This window comes from Schistocerca americana, chromosome X (assembly GCF_021461395.2).
Source record: "Schistocerca americana isolate TAMUIC-IGC-003095 chromosome X, iqSchAmer2.1, whole genome shotgun sequence".
NCBI classification, from domain to species: domain Eukaryota; kingdom Metazoa; phylum Arthropoda; class Insecta; order Orthoptera; family Acrididae; genus Schistocerca; species Schistocerca americana.
Genome location: NC_060130.1, coordinates 940240981 through 940255383, shown reverse-complemented (window position 1 = coordinate 940255383; position 14403 = coordinate 940240981). Strand labels below are relative to the sequence as shown.

General features: G+C 38.8%; 1 protein-coding gene across 1 annotated transcript in view; it reads right to left on the bottom strand.

The window, feature by feature from the left end:
• The window catches only part of LOC124556413 (cocaine esterase), a 151578-nt gene that overhangs the window by 38646 nt on the left and 98529 nt on the right, over positions 1–14403 (bottom strand). Inside the window, exon 2 of the mRNA XM_047130372.1 lies at positions 10244–10353. Coding sequence (XP_046986328.1) covers positions 10244–10353 — 110 coding nt within the window. The remainder of the gene's footprint in view (positions 1–10243; positions 10354–14403) is intronic.

Genomic DNA, 14403 nt, shown 5'->3' with positions numbered 1-14403 from the left:
ATTTCAAATAATGTTCGAGGAAAAATGGGTACAAAAGACGAATTATCATCACCTGAGGTTTTTAGAAGTTTTTTCATTAATCGCTCACTCCACCTAACATAATTTTGGGGTTTGAGACTTTTATTTATTTATTATTTTTTTTTTTACAAGCAGTAGTGACACAAGGAAAGAATGTCTTGGATGAAATTGTAACTCTGTGCAACGAAACTGTGTTTGTAGCATTCAATGAATTGTAAAAAGTTACTTCTACGTATAAAACACGGTGTTCAACCGCCCTCAGCTATCCAAAAACGTCTACACTGGTTTCAAAATTAAAGCAACAAACGGAAATTTTGCAAAGTTACGTTATTTTGCCCCGAAACAGTGTAAAAAGATGATAGTAAAGTAGAAACTATGTGAAGAATACAGAACGTAAACAACTGCAACATGCATAACGGTAGACAGAAACGTTCTTCGTTTTTTCCAACTTACAGGATTTGCACACACATTCCGACAACCGGTTCATGTGCTCAGTATAGGGTGTGACCACTTCTGCTAGCAATACAGGCCTGACAACTACAGGGCATGCTGTGAATGATGACATCAGCCTCGTGTTGAGGCAATAATGCCCATTCCTTCTGCAGAGCTGCTCGCAAGTGTGGGAGAGTGGTTGGTGAATGCTGGCGTGATGAAACCCGTCTCACCCGCCTCCCTAGGGCTTCCTAGACCTGCTCAATGGGCTTCAAATCGGAAGATTGAGCAGGCCACGCCATGCGTGCAGTATCTTCCGTTCCCAAGAAAATATCAACCACCCGTGCTGTCTGAGTTCGAGCATCATCGTCCATTAGTACGAACAGCCGTACTTGAGGTCTCAATATCTCGTCACGATACCTGACAGCAGTTAAACTTTGGCAATCCACCCGTACAATTTCATAAGAGGTCACCATAATCCCTGCCCACAGCATTAGGGATCCTCATCGATATGCGTCTCTTTCGAAAATATTTGTGTCCCAAAGTCGTATTCCACGTTCCCTCCTGATACAAATCCACAGAGAATCACTCTCAAGACCAAATCAGGACTCATCTGTGAGAAGAACATTGGCCCACTATTCGACCGTTAAGGTGGCATGTTGATGACTCCACTCTAGACGTTGCTTTCTGTGAAGCCTCTGCAGAGCTACACATACAGCACGTTTCCAACAATAAAGGCCACTCTGCCGAAGCCTTTTGTACGCTATTTGCCTCAATACAACACGTCGGGTGGATGCTGCGAGGTCAGATGTCAGTTGCCGTGCAGTGCTAAGGAGGTACTATCTTGACCTTCCAGTGGAATAACGGTGCCGTGTTTCCGATGGCACACGTGGTCGGCCCTGCCCTCATCTTCAGAATTGAGGTTCGGTCTCTACAAACTGTCGGCACATTCGAAAAACAGCAGAACGACTCACATTAAGCCATCGAGCCACATGATTTTGTGACTGTCCTGCTTCCATTGTTCTTATGGCCCTTCATCGCAGAGAGTCTGGTAGGCATCTTCTCTGTGCATATTGCACCGTCTATGACTGTGTACGTAGCCATTGTGGATGTGGGTCTACCCGGCAAGCACTACACCGTTTGATAGATGTCATGACGTCATCATTGGGGTGATTGTCTGTTGACCGGAATGCGATCTTCCGTGCAGAACAGTACCCTACGGATATCTGTTGACAGTTTGCATGATTATTTAGTGAATTAGACAATGGACGAGGAAATAGCGGTTTGTTGCTTTAATTCTGGACACCAGTGTACTTCTCAAACCTCTACCCCATTTTGCTACCCCTCTCTCTCTCTCTCTCTCTCTGTCTCTTTCTCATCCCCCCCCCCCCCCCCCCCCCACACACACACATCACATAAGTTCTCCCCCAGCAGCCGCACAACAATAATTTTCATCAAGCACTCAACAGAGACAGAACGATGAGAAAGTGGGTGGCGACAATAACATAGCGCCTCTTTATGAGTATGGAGACATAAGTGTTTGCTCTAATACCGTTTTTTGTAAAATATGTGTGAAAAAAGGTGACATGTAAAAAAATGTGGAAAACAATGTATACAAATACAACAATAACAGCAAAATCCACCAGAGACCCACGAGTGGAAGAAAAATGTAAGTGTAGTGACATACACCTCACGAAAAAGTATTTCAAAAACGAGTAAATTTCTTTACGATTGCTTTGCAGATGACATGCTGGCAAAACTACAAAAAGAGATAAATACAAGCCGACCTGTAAAAATTCGTTTCCACAAGCAATGTAATTCCACGTGAGCAATCGAAATAAATTAACAAAATGCACATGCCATAGTTTTAGGCCTAAACAGAAAAACAATAATGAATTTTGTATGATATTTTACAGACACATAGGTGTCGAAACATATCTGGATAAAAGAAAAGAAATGCATTGTGTTTTGGGTCAGGCAGAATAAAAAAAATGAACAGTATAATTCGCAGACACGAAAGAAAAACGTCAGATGATAATCCATGATGTTCTATACTAGAAAAATATAAATGAAGTTATTTCCTGGCTAGTACAGCTGTTTGTTATTTTCAATTTTAGGCCTAACTGAGGCTATGCTCCACTGGGATAAAATATATTTGTCCATATCTACATCATAAACATAATAGAGGTAGGAAATGAGGAAGAATGGCAGCAAATATTCTCAATGTTATTGCTGCCTATCACACATTTACATTGTAGACCTGCAAAATCTACAAGAAGCGCGTTATCCAACGAGACAGGACAGGAAACAATTTGAAATTTAACAAAAGGTGCAATCAGTAGCATTCGATTCCAAATTAAATATACGAGGTATGTCCACAAAGTAAGTTCCGTTTGGTTATATTAAACAAACGTGCACAGATACAGAAAAAATATTTATTGTACACAAATATGCAACTGTTAAACTACTTTTCTACATAGCTTCCGAAATTTTGTAGGCACTTGTCATAGTGTGGCACAAGATTTTGTATGCTTTCTTCATAGAAGGTTGCCGCCTGTGTATTCAACCATGTGCTTCCATTCCATTGACTGCCATTTTGTTTCAGGGGTGTCGAACGATACCCAAGTTTCATCCCCCGTGACTATCCGAGAAAGAAAACCATCGCCTTCTTCATTGTAGCGTGTCAAAAACTGAAGTCCACTGCCCATCCGTTGTTTTTTGTGTTGTTCAGTAAGAATTTTGGATACGTAACGTGAGCAAAGTTTTCGAAATTTCAGTTTTTCAGAAACAATTTTATGAATTAGTGATCGTGAGATTCGCGGAACTTCCATAGCAAGGGCACTAAGTGTAAACTTATGGTTGTGCTTAATCTTCCCTTCAGTTGTGTGAATCAGTTCATCAGTGACCACAGACGGGCGTCCACTTCGTTCTTCATAGTGCACTTGATCACGTCTTTCATTGAACAGTCTGAGCCATCTTCTAACCATTGAATCACTCATAGCATTTTGTCCGTAAACCTCGCAGATTTGCCGATGAATTTCCTTTGGTTTAACTTTCTTAGCATTTAGAAAACGATTCACAGATGTGATTTCACACGCGGTGGTATTTTCAATTACTACTGATATTATAAAGAAGCACTACAAAGCACACGTCGGCAGCAGCGATCTGAAAATGGCGTACATGTCTTCTCCTTGAGTCAGAGTAACTGCCGCCCATGCTCGGAACTGCGATCGTAGCGCTGCCGCGGATAGAAATAGAAACGGAACTTACTTTGTGGACGACCCTCGTATGTGAAGTTAAGTAGTGATTCCGAAGCACCACATGAAGCTAAGTTAGGAGTACAGAGGTCATGGTTAAATAATGAAATCAGACAACATTATGAACAAAAATTAAACTAAACAAGAAAATTAAACTATACGATTAGCACCTGCACACAGCCACTTACCTGAACAATTCTACAATTCTTCTAGAAGGAAAGATATTGCAGAGACGTGTCTTAGCCACAGCCTGGGGGATGTTTCCACAATGAAATTTTCACTCTGCAGCAGAGTGTGCGCTGATATGAAACTTCCACGCAGATTCCAAATCTTTTTCTGGGAATATCTCCCAAACTGTCATTAAGCCTTGTCCCCGCAATACCCTTTCTTCCAAGAGTACTAGTCCTGCATGTTTCGCAGAAGTTCTGTGAAGTTTGGAAGGTGATCAGCCGTTAATTTATCAGATTTCGATGCCGTCACAATAAATTTTGAGCTTCAAAAAGTGATTCTCGAATTCTCGGTCCTTAATCTCTAGGAGCTTCTTTTAAAACTATGAAAATGGGGTATGCAATTTGCCAGCTGCAGAGACTGTAGACTGAATTGTGTAACTGTAAGTAACTAATGACTGTGACTGCACAATGAGTTCAGTTTTCTTTGCACCCTTTAATTTAAAACAAAGTACATCCAGAAGCCAACTGCAGGTTGAAATCTCTCTGATCAGAGCTATGCACATTTTCAGCACCAAAAACTCTGATAAGCCCCTTAACTTGCACTACAAATCGTAAAACGACCTCGTCGAGGCCATTCTTATCGTTTATGTAGGTTCTAGTTATAAACTTCGTTATTTTCCGAGATACAATTACGTCTGCCGATTTTAAATTGAATGGCCGTTTGGAGCTTGCCTTGAAATTAGTTAACTTTACTTCCCTATTCATTTGCACGGTCCATTTTTGAAGATCAGTATTATGAATAACCAGTTGATGGTCCAAAGCCTCGGATACTTTATATGAATTCCAGCTGTATATTACCTTCATCTTATCCCTTTTTGAGCTGTCGTGAAGAACACACTTTTCCTAGCAACAAAGTTGTGTCACTTTGCGATACTTATGCTTCACGGATAAAAGTGACCGTTTTCTCTTCTTTCTGCTCTTCCAAAATTCAATAGCAATTTTTTTTATATTCGAAATTTAATCCGGTTTTCTGAAGAAAGAACTTTGTATAGAATAAAAGACTCCCCATTAGTTTCCGATACACAGTCATTTTCAGTCATTGCTTCATCATGGTTAAAAAAAATGGCTCTGAGCACTATGGGACTTAACATCTATGGTCATCAGTCCCCTTGAACTTAGAACTACTTAAACCTAACTAACCTAAGGACATCACACAACACCCAGTCATCATGAGGCAGAGAAAATCCCTGACCCCGCCGGGAATCGAACCCGGGAACGCGGGCGCGGGAAGCGAGAACGCTACCGCACGACGCTTCATCATGGATCTCTGATCCATCACACCATACATAACCCATTATCTTGGTGCATAGTGATGTACTGTCTCTCAAAAATCAATGTTACAACGGTATCCCTCAAATCCACTTCCTACGAATTAATAGAACCCTTATAGAATTCCATATTGCTGAAATGATCAGTTACCGTTCGGCAATTATTAATTGGGTGAACGGTTGGTATCTTCCGTATTTGTAAACTGATGTATTTCGTACACAATGCGAAGCCTCAGGTTGACCACAATTATATTCAGCAACACAAGTACAGTGAATAGTGACAAGTGCAGTCTTTAGAAACAAATCCTGAAATCATCTCTGTCGTGTTGTCAATAACTTGTTGCAGCAACTGTTCTCATGGTATAGCTCGCTAAGCAATTTCTACTCGAATTTATCGCCCCAATACACCGGTGCTTCTTGATGCTGTTCGACGGTTTGTGAGATCCTCTTCGTTAGAGCCTATGGAGATGAGCCATGAAGAGATCTTTACTTACACGACTCAGCCTATAGTCTCTGCAACTGGAAAATTGCTTACCCCGCTTTTCGTAGATTTACCAGAAACTCAAGAAGGGTATGGACCAAAAGTTGAAGAATCTCTTTTTGAAGCCCCGCAGGTTCTTGTGACGAGATCGGAATCTAGTAAATTAACGTATGACCACACCAAAAGATATTCTATAGCAGTTTTCTTTCCCAGTGCAGGAGAAAAATCTGCATTACTTTTAGTTTCTTGACGTGGTCACTGTCAAACAACCGTTTTGAGCACCATGCTTGAGGACAATGAACTTGTTTATTTGGTGATCCTAAATGGCTTGATGGGAGAGATACAGTCATTGTATGCATATTTTTTTGATGTTGAAAGAACTTTGACAGGAGAGTTTTAAATCTAGTTCTACTGAATGACATCATAATCAATCTCCACTTGAGACGCAATATAATCAATCTGTATCACTAGTACATAATCAGTTCTCTTTGCAAAGCTTTTCCAGTGTACGGAGATATAGCTGGTACGGATCAGAATATTTAGAGGATCACTCACCACAATTACAGAATCCTGCCCAGTTTTGTTTTGTATCGTGTCGTCCATTGTGTATATCATGTGAAGAAATTTCGTTCATTTTATGTGCATGGTGTGAGAGGTCCTACGTTTTAAACATTTCTTGGCAGATTATCATAATGTGATGATTTTGTATCACAAAAATGAGTTGCTTGTTTTTTCAATTAACAAAATACAGAAACGTGAAACGATAAATTAAAGAAGAAGAGAAACACGAATTCAAAACATTAAGTAGCAATTTAAAACATAAAACAAATTATGTAAAACATTTAATTAGAATAATAATGAATGCTTGCATATTTTAAGTAGGTATGTTGATGGTATTCTTAACAGCATGCTGGGCATCTTATTTTCTAAAAATATGCATTTCAGAAACCTGTTGTATTACATATGTGGCTTGAAAGCTTCTTTAATTTATGTTGTAACAAAAGTTTTCATTTTGAAAAATTGATTAAAGGTGGTGGTGTATTTTCCAAAATTTCAAATTATTACAAAAGTTGATTAAATAGTTTTTAAGAACTTTAGTTACATTCCAGCTTTTATACGAAACACATTTTTTATGTTTCATGGTTTCCAAGGTATTCCCTCTAAACCCGACCTGCCAAGTTACCTTTCAAGGTGTGTTTTACAGCTCAAAGCGAAACTGGGCTAAAACGAAAATGTATTGTATTGACCTCTTTGCATACACGCCAAGTTTCATCAAGGTCATTTTTTTACATCTGGAAATGTTCTCTTGTTAGTCGATTCCGTCCGCGTCTGCTACTGGAGCTTCCGCGTGCTCAATGTGGAGGTTATCAGCGTCTATTACTGTATCGGAAATAAGCCTGAATCTCGTGGCCTGTTAATATTTATCTCGCTCTCAAACTGTGGATAGTAACTTTTCATTTACGCTGCCTGGGACTACGAGGACTGTGCCAGACAGTTTTGGTATAACAGTGCATTCTGACTGTTTGTTTCACACCTTTATGACATAGTGGGCCTATCTAGTTTCATCCTGTGTTTCTGAGAGGGACGATAAGTTATAGCTATAAATAACATGTTTCACAAAAATGTCAACTTCAGTTATAATCATTGGATTCCAAACTTTATCAGAGCTTCAGTATGCAAGCTCATCGTGTAACTAAAGGAAATCGGAATACAAACACTTTATATACTAAAAACGTAATGGACTGATTTAATCGTCCATTACATTAGTGGCTTTCTCATGTCATTTCTCTTAATGTGATACATGGGGTGTATAACTATTGGAGAACATGGCACATTTGAGACAATAGTAATGCTTTCACTACTACTTTACAAGGGCCTCATTAGATGCTGAATAATGACACACATTCTGCTGATTACCTTTGAAACAAGTGACTGCGATATCAATTTCGGGAAAAAACTGTCCAGATGTGTGTGTTTCTGGACTAGCCATTTTATCACACTTATAATGTACGCTGGACTCTCGAGTCTACAATCTGAAAAATTACTTTATATGTAAATGCCGTGCTCATAACACGACAGTATGAATTGCATCTAAGAGAGTGGAGCACGTCACTATGACATCTGGTCTAAACTAATATGCACACTTTTAATGTATATACGTTACATTAGACTGATATTAGCAGTATATAAAGAGTAAAATGCCTAAAATTGAAAAAGAAATGTGTAAACACCATGTGCCTAATTCTTAGTGTAATAGTATATCGAAATTGGTTTGATGGAACTTTTCTTTCTCAGTGCTGGAGAAAAGTCTGTATTATTATTAGATTCATGGGGTGGTCAGTGTGATAGAACCGTTTTGAGCGTCATACCTGAGCACAATGCACTTGTTAATTTGATGATCCGAAAAGGCGCAGCAGGAGAGTTACAGACATTGGATATACACGGCTTTTGAAGTTAAATGAATTTTGTGAGGAGATTTTCATATTCACCTCTACTGAATGATTATGACATCATCCTCCACTTGAGAAACAATAAATCAAGCTGCAGTCACCAGTACATAACCAATTCTCTTCACTGAGGTTTACCAGTGTACTGAAATACGTCTGATACTAATCAGGATATTTAGAGAATCTCCCACAACAATTTGAGAATTCAACTGAATTATGTTTTATGTTGTGTTGTTCGTCGAGTGTATTATGTGAGGAAATTTCGTTATTTTATGATTACGGTCTTAAAAAAGTTATGTTTCAAGAATTTTGTTACATATTATCATATTGTGATGATTTTTTTATAACAATGAGGTACTTAATATTTTCAATTAACAAAATACACATTTGCGAAATGGTACACTAAAAAAACAAGAAAACACGAATTTAAAATGTGAAATAATAATTAACAAAGTAAAACAAAATAAGTAAAAGAAATAATCAGGATGATAATGAATGCTTATATATTTTGCTTAGGTATGTTGAAAATACTCTGACAGCAAACTGTGTACAGCCTATTTTCCAAAAAAGGCACTTCAGAAACTATCTGTATTACTCAGAGATGGACATGGCGTGAAAAACTTCTTTAATTTATGATATAACAAATGTTTTTATTTTGCAAAATTACGTAAAGTTGTTGGGATATTTTGCAATATTTCAAGCTATTTTAAAAATTGATTACATTCTTTTGAGTATGTTAGTTACATTTCAGCTTTTATATGAAACATGTTTTTTATATTTCGTGGTTTCGAAGATATTTCCTCTAAACCTAATATGCCAAATTACCTTTTAGGGTGTGTTTTACCCCTTAAACGTTGAATTGACCAAAAACAAAAAAAAGTGTTGCATTCTTTCGATCTTTCTGCATACCTGCCAAGTTACATTAAGATCGTTGATCTATAGCTGGGAATTTTCTCTTGCTAGTCCCTGCTTGCAGAGGACCTCTGGCTGATTAAAATAACTGCGCGGGATAGCCACGCGGTCTTCGGCGCCATGCCACGGTTCGCGCGGCTACCCCCGTCGGAGGTTCGAGTCGTCCCTCGGGCATGGGTACGTGGGTTGTTCTTGGCGTAAGTTACATTAAGTAGTGTGTAAGCCTAGGGACCGATGACCTCAGCAGCTTGGTCCCATAAGAACGTACCACCACAAACTGACTAGGATACTGGGGAAAGGTGGTATGGGTTTGCAACACTAACACTCGTAATAATACATCTAGTAAACATAAAAACAAAAATGTTTTGTGAAATCATAATAGAACAGGACATTGTTTAAATTTAGGCATCCTTCCTGACGATTGCACAATCACAAAACCGACACAGAGAGTGTGTGTTGAATAGATGAATAGAAAAACTTTACTGTGGGATGACACTGAATGTCTGTGGCAAAGATGCAGTCGCGGGCGAGACTGCAGCTCCTGGTCCTTCCATGAAGGTCTTAACCTCAAAAACTAGGCTAGTCTTACCCTGCTGGGCGGGAAAGGGCTAGTCATCGCCTGCTGGGCCATGGAATCAGGCCACTTACTTTTTGCCCCGGAGGTTCCCTGACCTGGTGCCGCCCCAATGGTCAGAGTGACAGGCTTTTCTGTGTCTCACGATCGCGAAGACGCTCCGTTCGAACTTGAAAAACATTTTTAACGGTTGCTGCCACATGGAGCAAATTATCGACTCTTCTCCAAATTTTGACAGTCGAAATCGGTTTACAGATTTCGGTTCCTCTGTATGCTGGGAATTCTTATTATTAGGTCTCTTCCCTCTTTAAAATTTCGTTATTCTTTTAATTCGCTGTCGAATTTTTAGTTGCGTCGAAATAAAATTTACATGAAAATTATGACTATACCATTGTGTTGCACATCATCAAAGGGTCCCGACTCTGTCACCTAATTAGTTACTTCTTAATTTCTACTCGACTCATCCTTTGTTTCCATCCTCGCGAGACTGTCCAAGTGGATGTCTAGGTACGTGACGTTCCTGGGTGGTTTCGTTACACGCGTTCGTATCTAACTATTAAACAACAGGAGGAAGGTCTTTAGAATTAATACAGCATCTAATATTTTCTATGAAAATTAATTTACCTTTTGCTTGGCAGCAAGCACAGAACCATCCCATAGTTGAGGTGCTCCAGTGTTGAAGTTCCCTGGATGAAACCAAACCATAACGGGCCAACCTCCTGGTGGACTTGTTCCTGTCAAGTAAGTAATACTGTCTTGTACAAATGCAATGTAAACTCAGGAAAAATATAACATAAGAATTAACAGCAAAAGTAAGTAACAAATGCTGTAACATAACAACAACGAATCTACATTACACTCCATGATATATAAGTTGCAGAAGCCACAAAAGGCTGTTAGTCCATGCTTAAATGTATATGAATAACATGATATCATTGGAAATGTATCATAAGAACTAGATAGCAGTTTTCAGAGGTTAAAGATGTCATACTGTGAACTAGTTACCTGGAATGAGATACATTAAAGTGGGGACAAGTGCATCACAACATCATACTAAAGCAGAGTACCGAAATAAAGACATATATATTGCTGCAATGCATGAAACGGAGTATCTACCACATTGTACAATAAACAAATTGTGCAGTCATCACTATTATAATGCATTTAGGGGAGCACAGTTACATATCACACATCTGAACTTTTAGTACCTGTTCTGCATCACATCCCACATTTGACAATCTGACGACGGTAGACTGGTTTTATATCTTCGATAAGGGCATATGTTTGGAGGCTCTGGAGTTATGTGAACTCCCAAATAGCAATATAAAACATAGTCTACAGACTTAAGAAATAATCCTCCAATGCCACAACTAGTTTTCATTCTTAGCTCCATAACCTTCGTATAGTACTATCCCTAAACCATGCTCAGTATAATGAGGCACTGGACTTGCATTTGGGAGGAGTATGGTTAAAAGCCCCATCTGCTTATCCAGATTTAGGTTTTCACTGATCGTTCTGCATCACCTGTGACATAATGCTGGAGTATTCCTATTGAAAGGAGACGACCAGTTACCCATGCAATGTTAGTCAAATTTAAGATTTTGCTCTGTTTTCTGCTTTCATCATAAATAGGACGCTAAACCATAATGATCTTTCCTTTATTATATCCTTCATTATCTGTGTCCAAACAACCATATCAACTCAAAAGCCATGAACTCACGTTGCCAAAACAATACAGGCCAATACATTTTATTCCATAATTATGTTACAACTACACATACTCCTTCACCACATTTGATCCACAAATTGTTAATAAAATTGACTACCATGCACAGAAAACAATTTATTATCCGCTGGTTGAAAAGCATTCCCATGTAGCTGCAATCTCATTTATCCATGTTGCCGAGTATCTGATGCCCAACTTAACCCCTCCTCTTAGTGTCTTCCCTAATTTCCTTCATGAAATGTTTGATCCTTATACTATTTGAAACCAAGTGAGACAGTGCAGCCGTTAATGCCTTGGACGTGCATTCAGGAATAGTAGGATTCAATTCCGATCAGATCTTCGAGATTAAGTTTTCTTCGCTATGGAGTAAGGGGAGTAGCTTACAATTGGTTCGCCTCCTACTTTAAGAACAGAAAGCAGAAGGTCATCCTCCGCAATATTGAGAGTGGTAATGATGTTCAGTCCCAATGGGGCACTGTTAAATGGGGCGTTCCCCAAGGGTCGGTGCTGGGGCCACTGCTGTTCCTTATTTATGTAAATGATATGCCTTCTAGTATTACAGGTGATTCAAAAATATTTCTGTTTGCTGATGACACCACCTTGGTAGTGAAGGATCTTGTGTGTAATATTGAAACATTATCAAATAATGTAGTTCATGAAGTAAGTTCGTGGCTTGTGGAAAATAATTTGATGCTAAATCACAGTAAGACTCAGTTTTTACAGTTTCTAACCCACAATTCAACAAGAACTGACATTTTAATCAGACAGAATGGGCATGTTATAAGCGAGACGGAACAGTTCAAGTTCCTAGGCGTACGGATAGATAGTAAGCTGTTGTGGAAAGCCCATGTTCAGGATCTTGTTCAGAAACTAAATGCCGCTTTATTTACCATTAGAACAGTATCTGAAATAAGTGACATTTCAACACGAAAAGTAGTATACTTCGCATATTTTCATACGCTTATGTCATACGGTATTATTTTTTGGGGTAATTCTTCTGATTCAAAAAGGGTATTTTTGGCTCAAAAACGGGCTGTTCGAGCTATGTATGGTGTAAGTTCGAAAACCTCTTGTCGACCCCTATTCAATAGTCTGGGAATTTTGACATTGCCCTCACAGTATGTATTTTCTTTAATGTCGTTTGTTGTTAGCAATATTAGCTTATTCCCAAGAGTTAGCAGCTTTCACTCAGTTAATACTAGGCAGAAATCAAATCTGCATGTGGAATGCACTTCCTTGACTCTTGTGCAGAAAGGAGTGCAGTATTCTGCTGCATCCATTTTCAATAAGCTACCACAAGAACTCAAAAATCTTAGCAGTAGCCCAAACACTTTTAAGTCTAAACTGAAGAGTTTCCTCATGGCTCACTCCTTCTATTCTGTCGAGGAGCTCCTGGAAGAGATAAAAAATTAAGCAAATTCCAGTGTTACATTCTTGATTTTCTTTATTTAACCTAACGACTTGTTTCATTTTATGTGTTTCTACAATCGTGTTATAATTTCATGTATTGACTCGTTCCAGGACCATGGAGACTTCTCCTAAATGTGGTCCCACGGAACAATAAATAAATAAATAAATAAATAAATCAGTCAATGTGAATTCTGGGATGCATATTTTTGAAAGTAAACGGTCAGTCTCCTTTCCAGTCCTTATCCTTTCCAAGCTTGTGCTCGATATCTGATGGCAACTTCATTAATATAATATATGTAATATATATAATATATGTAATATAATTTCATTAATGATACATTAAATTGTGACCTTCGCTAGTTTTTACTGTTTCACAAAATTCGGAATCCAAATCTATACGACCTCATACAAATCCCATGGCAGCAGTTTCTTAGAACCTTCAAGCTGACTTACCTATTACCCACAGTGATCATATTGCAGAAGTTGTTCCACTGCAGAAGTATTCCTTGGTCCAATAGTTCATCTCTTGAAACTTCCTGGCAGATTAAAACTGTATGCCCGACCGAGACTCGAACTCGGGACCTTTGTCTTTCGCGGGCAAGTGCTCTACCAACTGAGCTACCGAAGCATGACTCACGCCCGGTCCTCATAGCCTTACTTCTGCCAATATCTCGTCTCCTACCTTCCAAACTTTACAGAAGTTCTCCTGCGAACATCTTAAGCCACATTTACTGATATCATAAGCTGTCTTATTTACGCCACCTCTCTCATATTTCCACCATATATTTCTCTCTCAGACTTCATTAATGAAACAGGCTCTAAAGGTATTTCCTACACAATAAGCGCTGGAAAACAAAGTTCTCTCTTAATTTGATGCTACAAACGCCTTCTACTAACTGTATAGAAATCTTACATCCTTGAGGCCCCCCGGTTCGTGATGTACCCATGTCCGGCTAATGGCTGACGCTACAGATCAGTTTGAATACAGATGAATTTATTTATGAAAATATGAAGTACAGTCACCAACAAACTTTACATATTCACATACTCCTTTACCTTTAACCCAAATGAATACAGACTCATTTAGAGATATTTTTCTCTTATTACGTGTATACAAAGGCAATACAGAAGGCGACATATAAGCAGATTTACCAAAGTCTTTATTAGCAAGTTCTGCCATACGGTAGGTACGATAGGCAATAATGTCTCTATCAACAAAACTTTCAAGTCCAGGTACGTTAGGAACTCCCGTACCTCCACGTACAATGGCTACAGTGAGCCAACCATTACCATGATCGAAAGTATCATTAGTGTCAATACTGGCAGCCTTCTCAGCTTGTGACAGATCATGTATAGAAATCTGACAGCTGTGACAGCCCTCTCAGCTTAGCACCACAGGAGGTGGCTTGTGTCGCTAGTGCCTTAAACCGATCCTTGACTCGAGTACGCTGGGTAGGCCTAGGTTACACCTTAGATTTCACCGAGTGCAGACGGTATAAGAGCTTTTCTAAATTCTAATCAGTTTTTTTTGTAAATATTATTCCAAAAAATAACATAGGAACTTCTAATAACTAGTTTCTCACAATAATACGCCAATTTTAAGTTGGCATTACATATTTTATTCTTAGTTCGTCACAACGATTGCGAA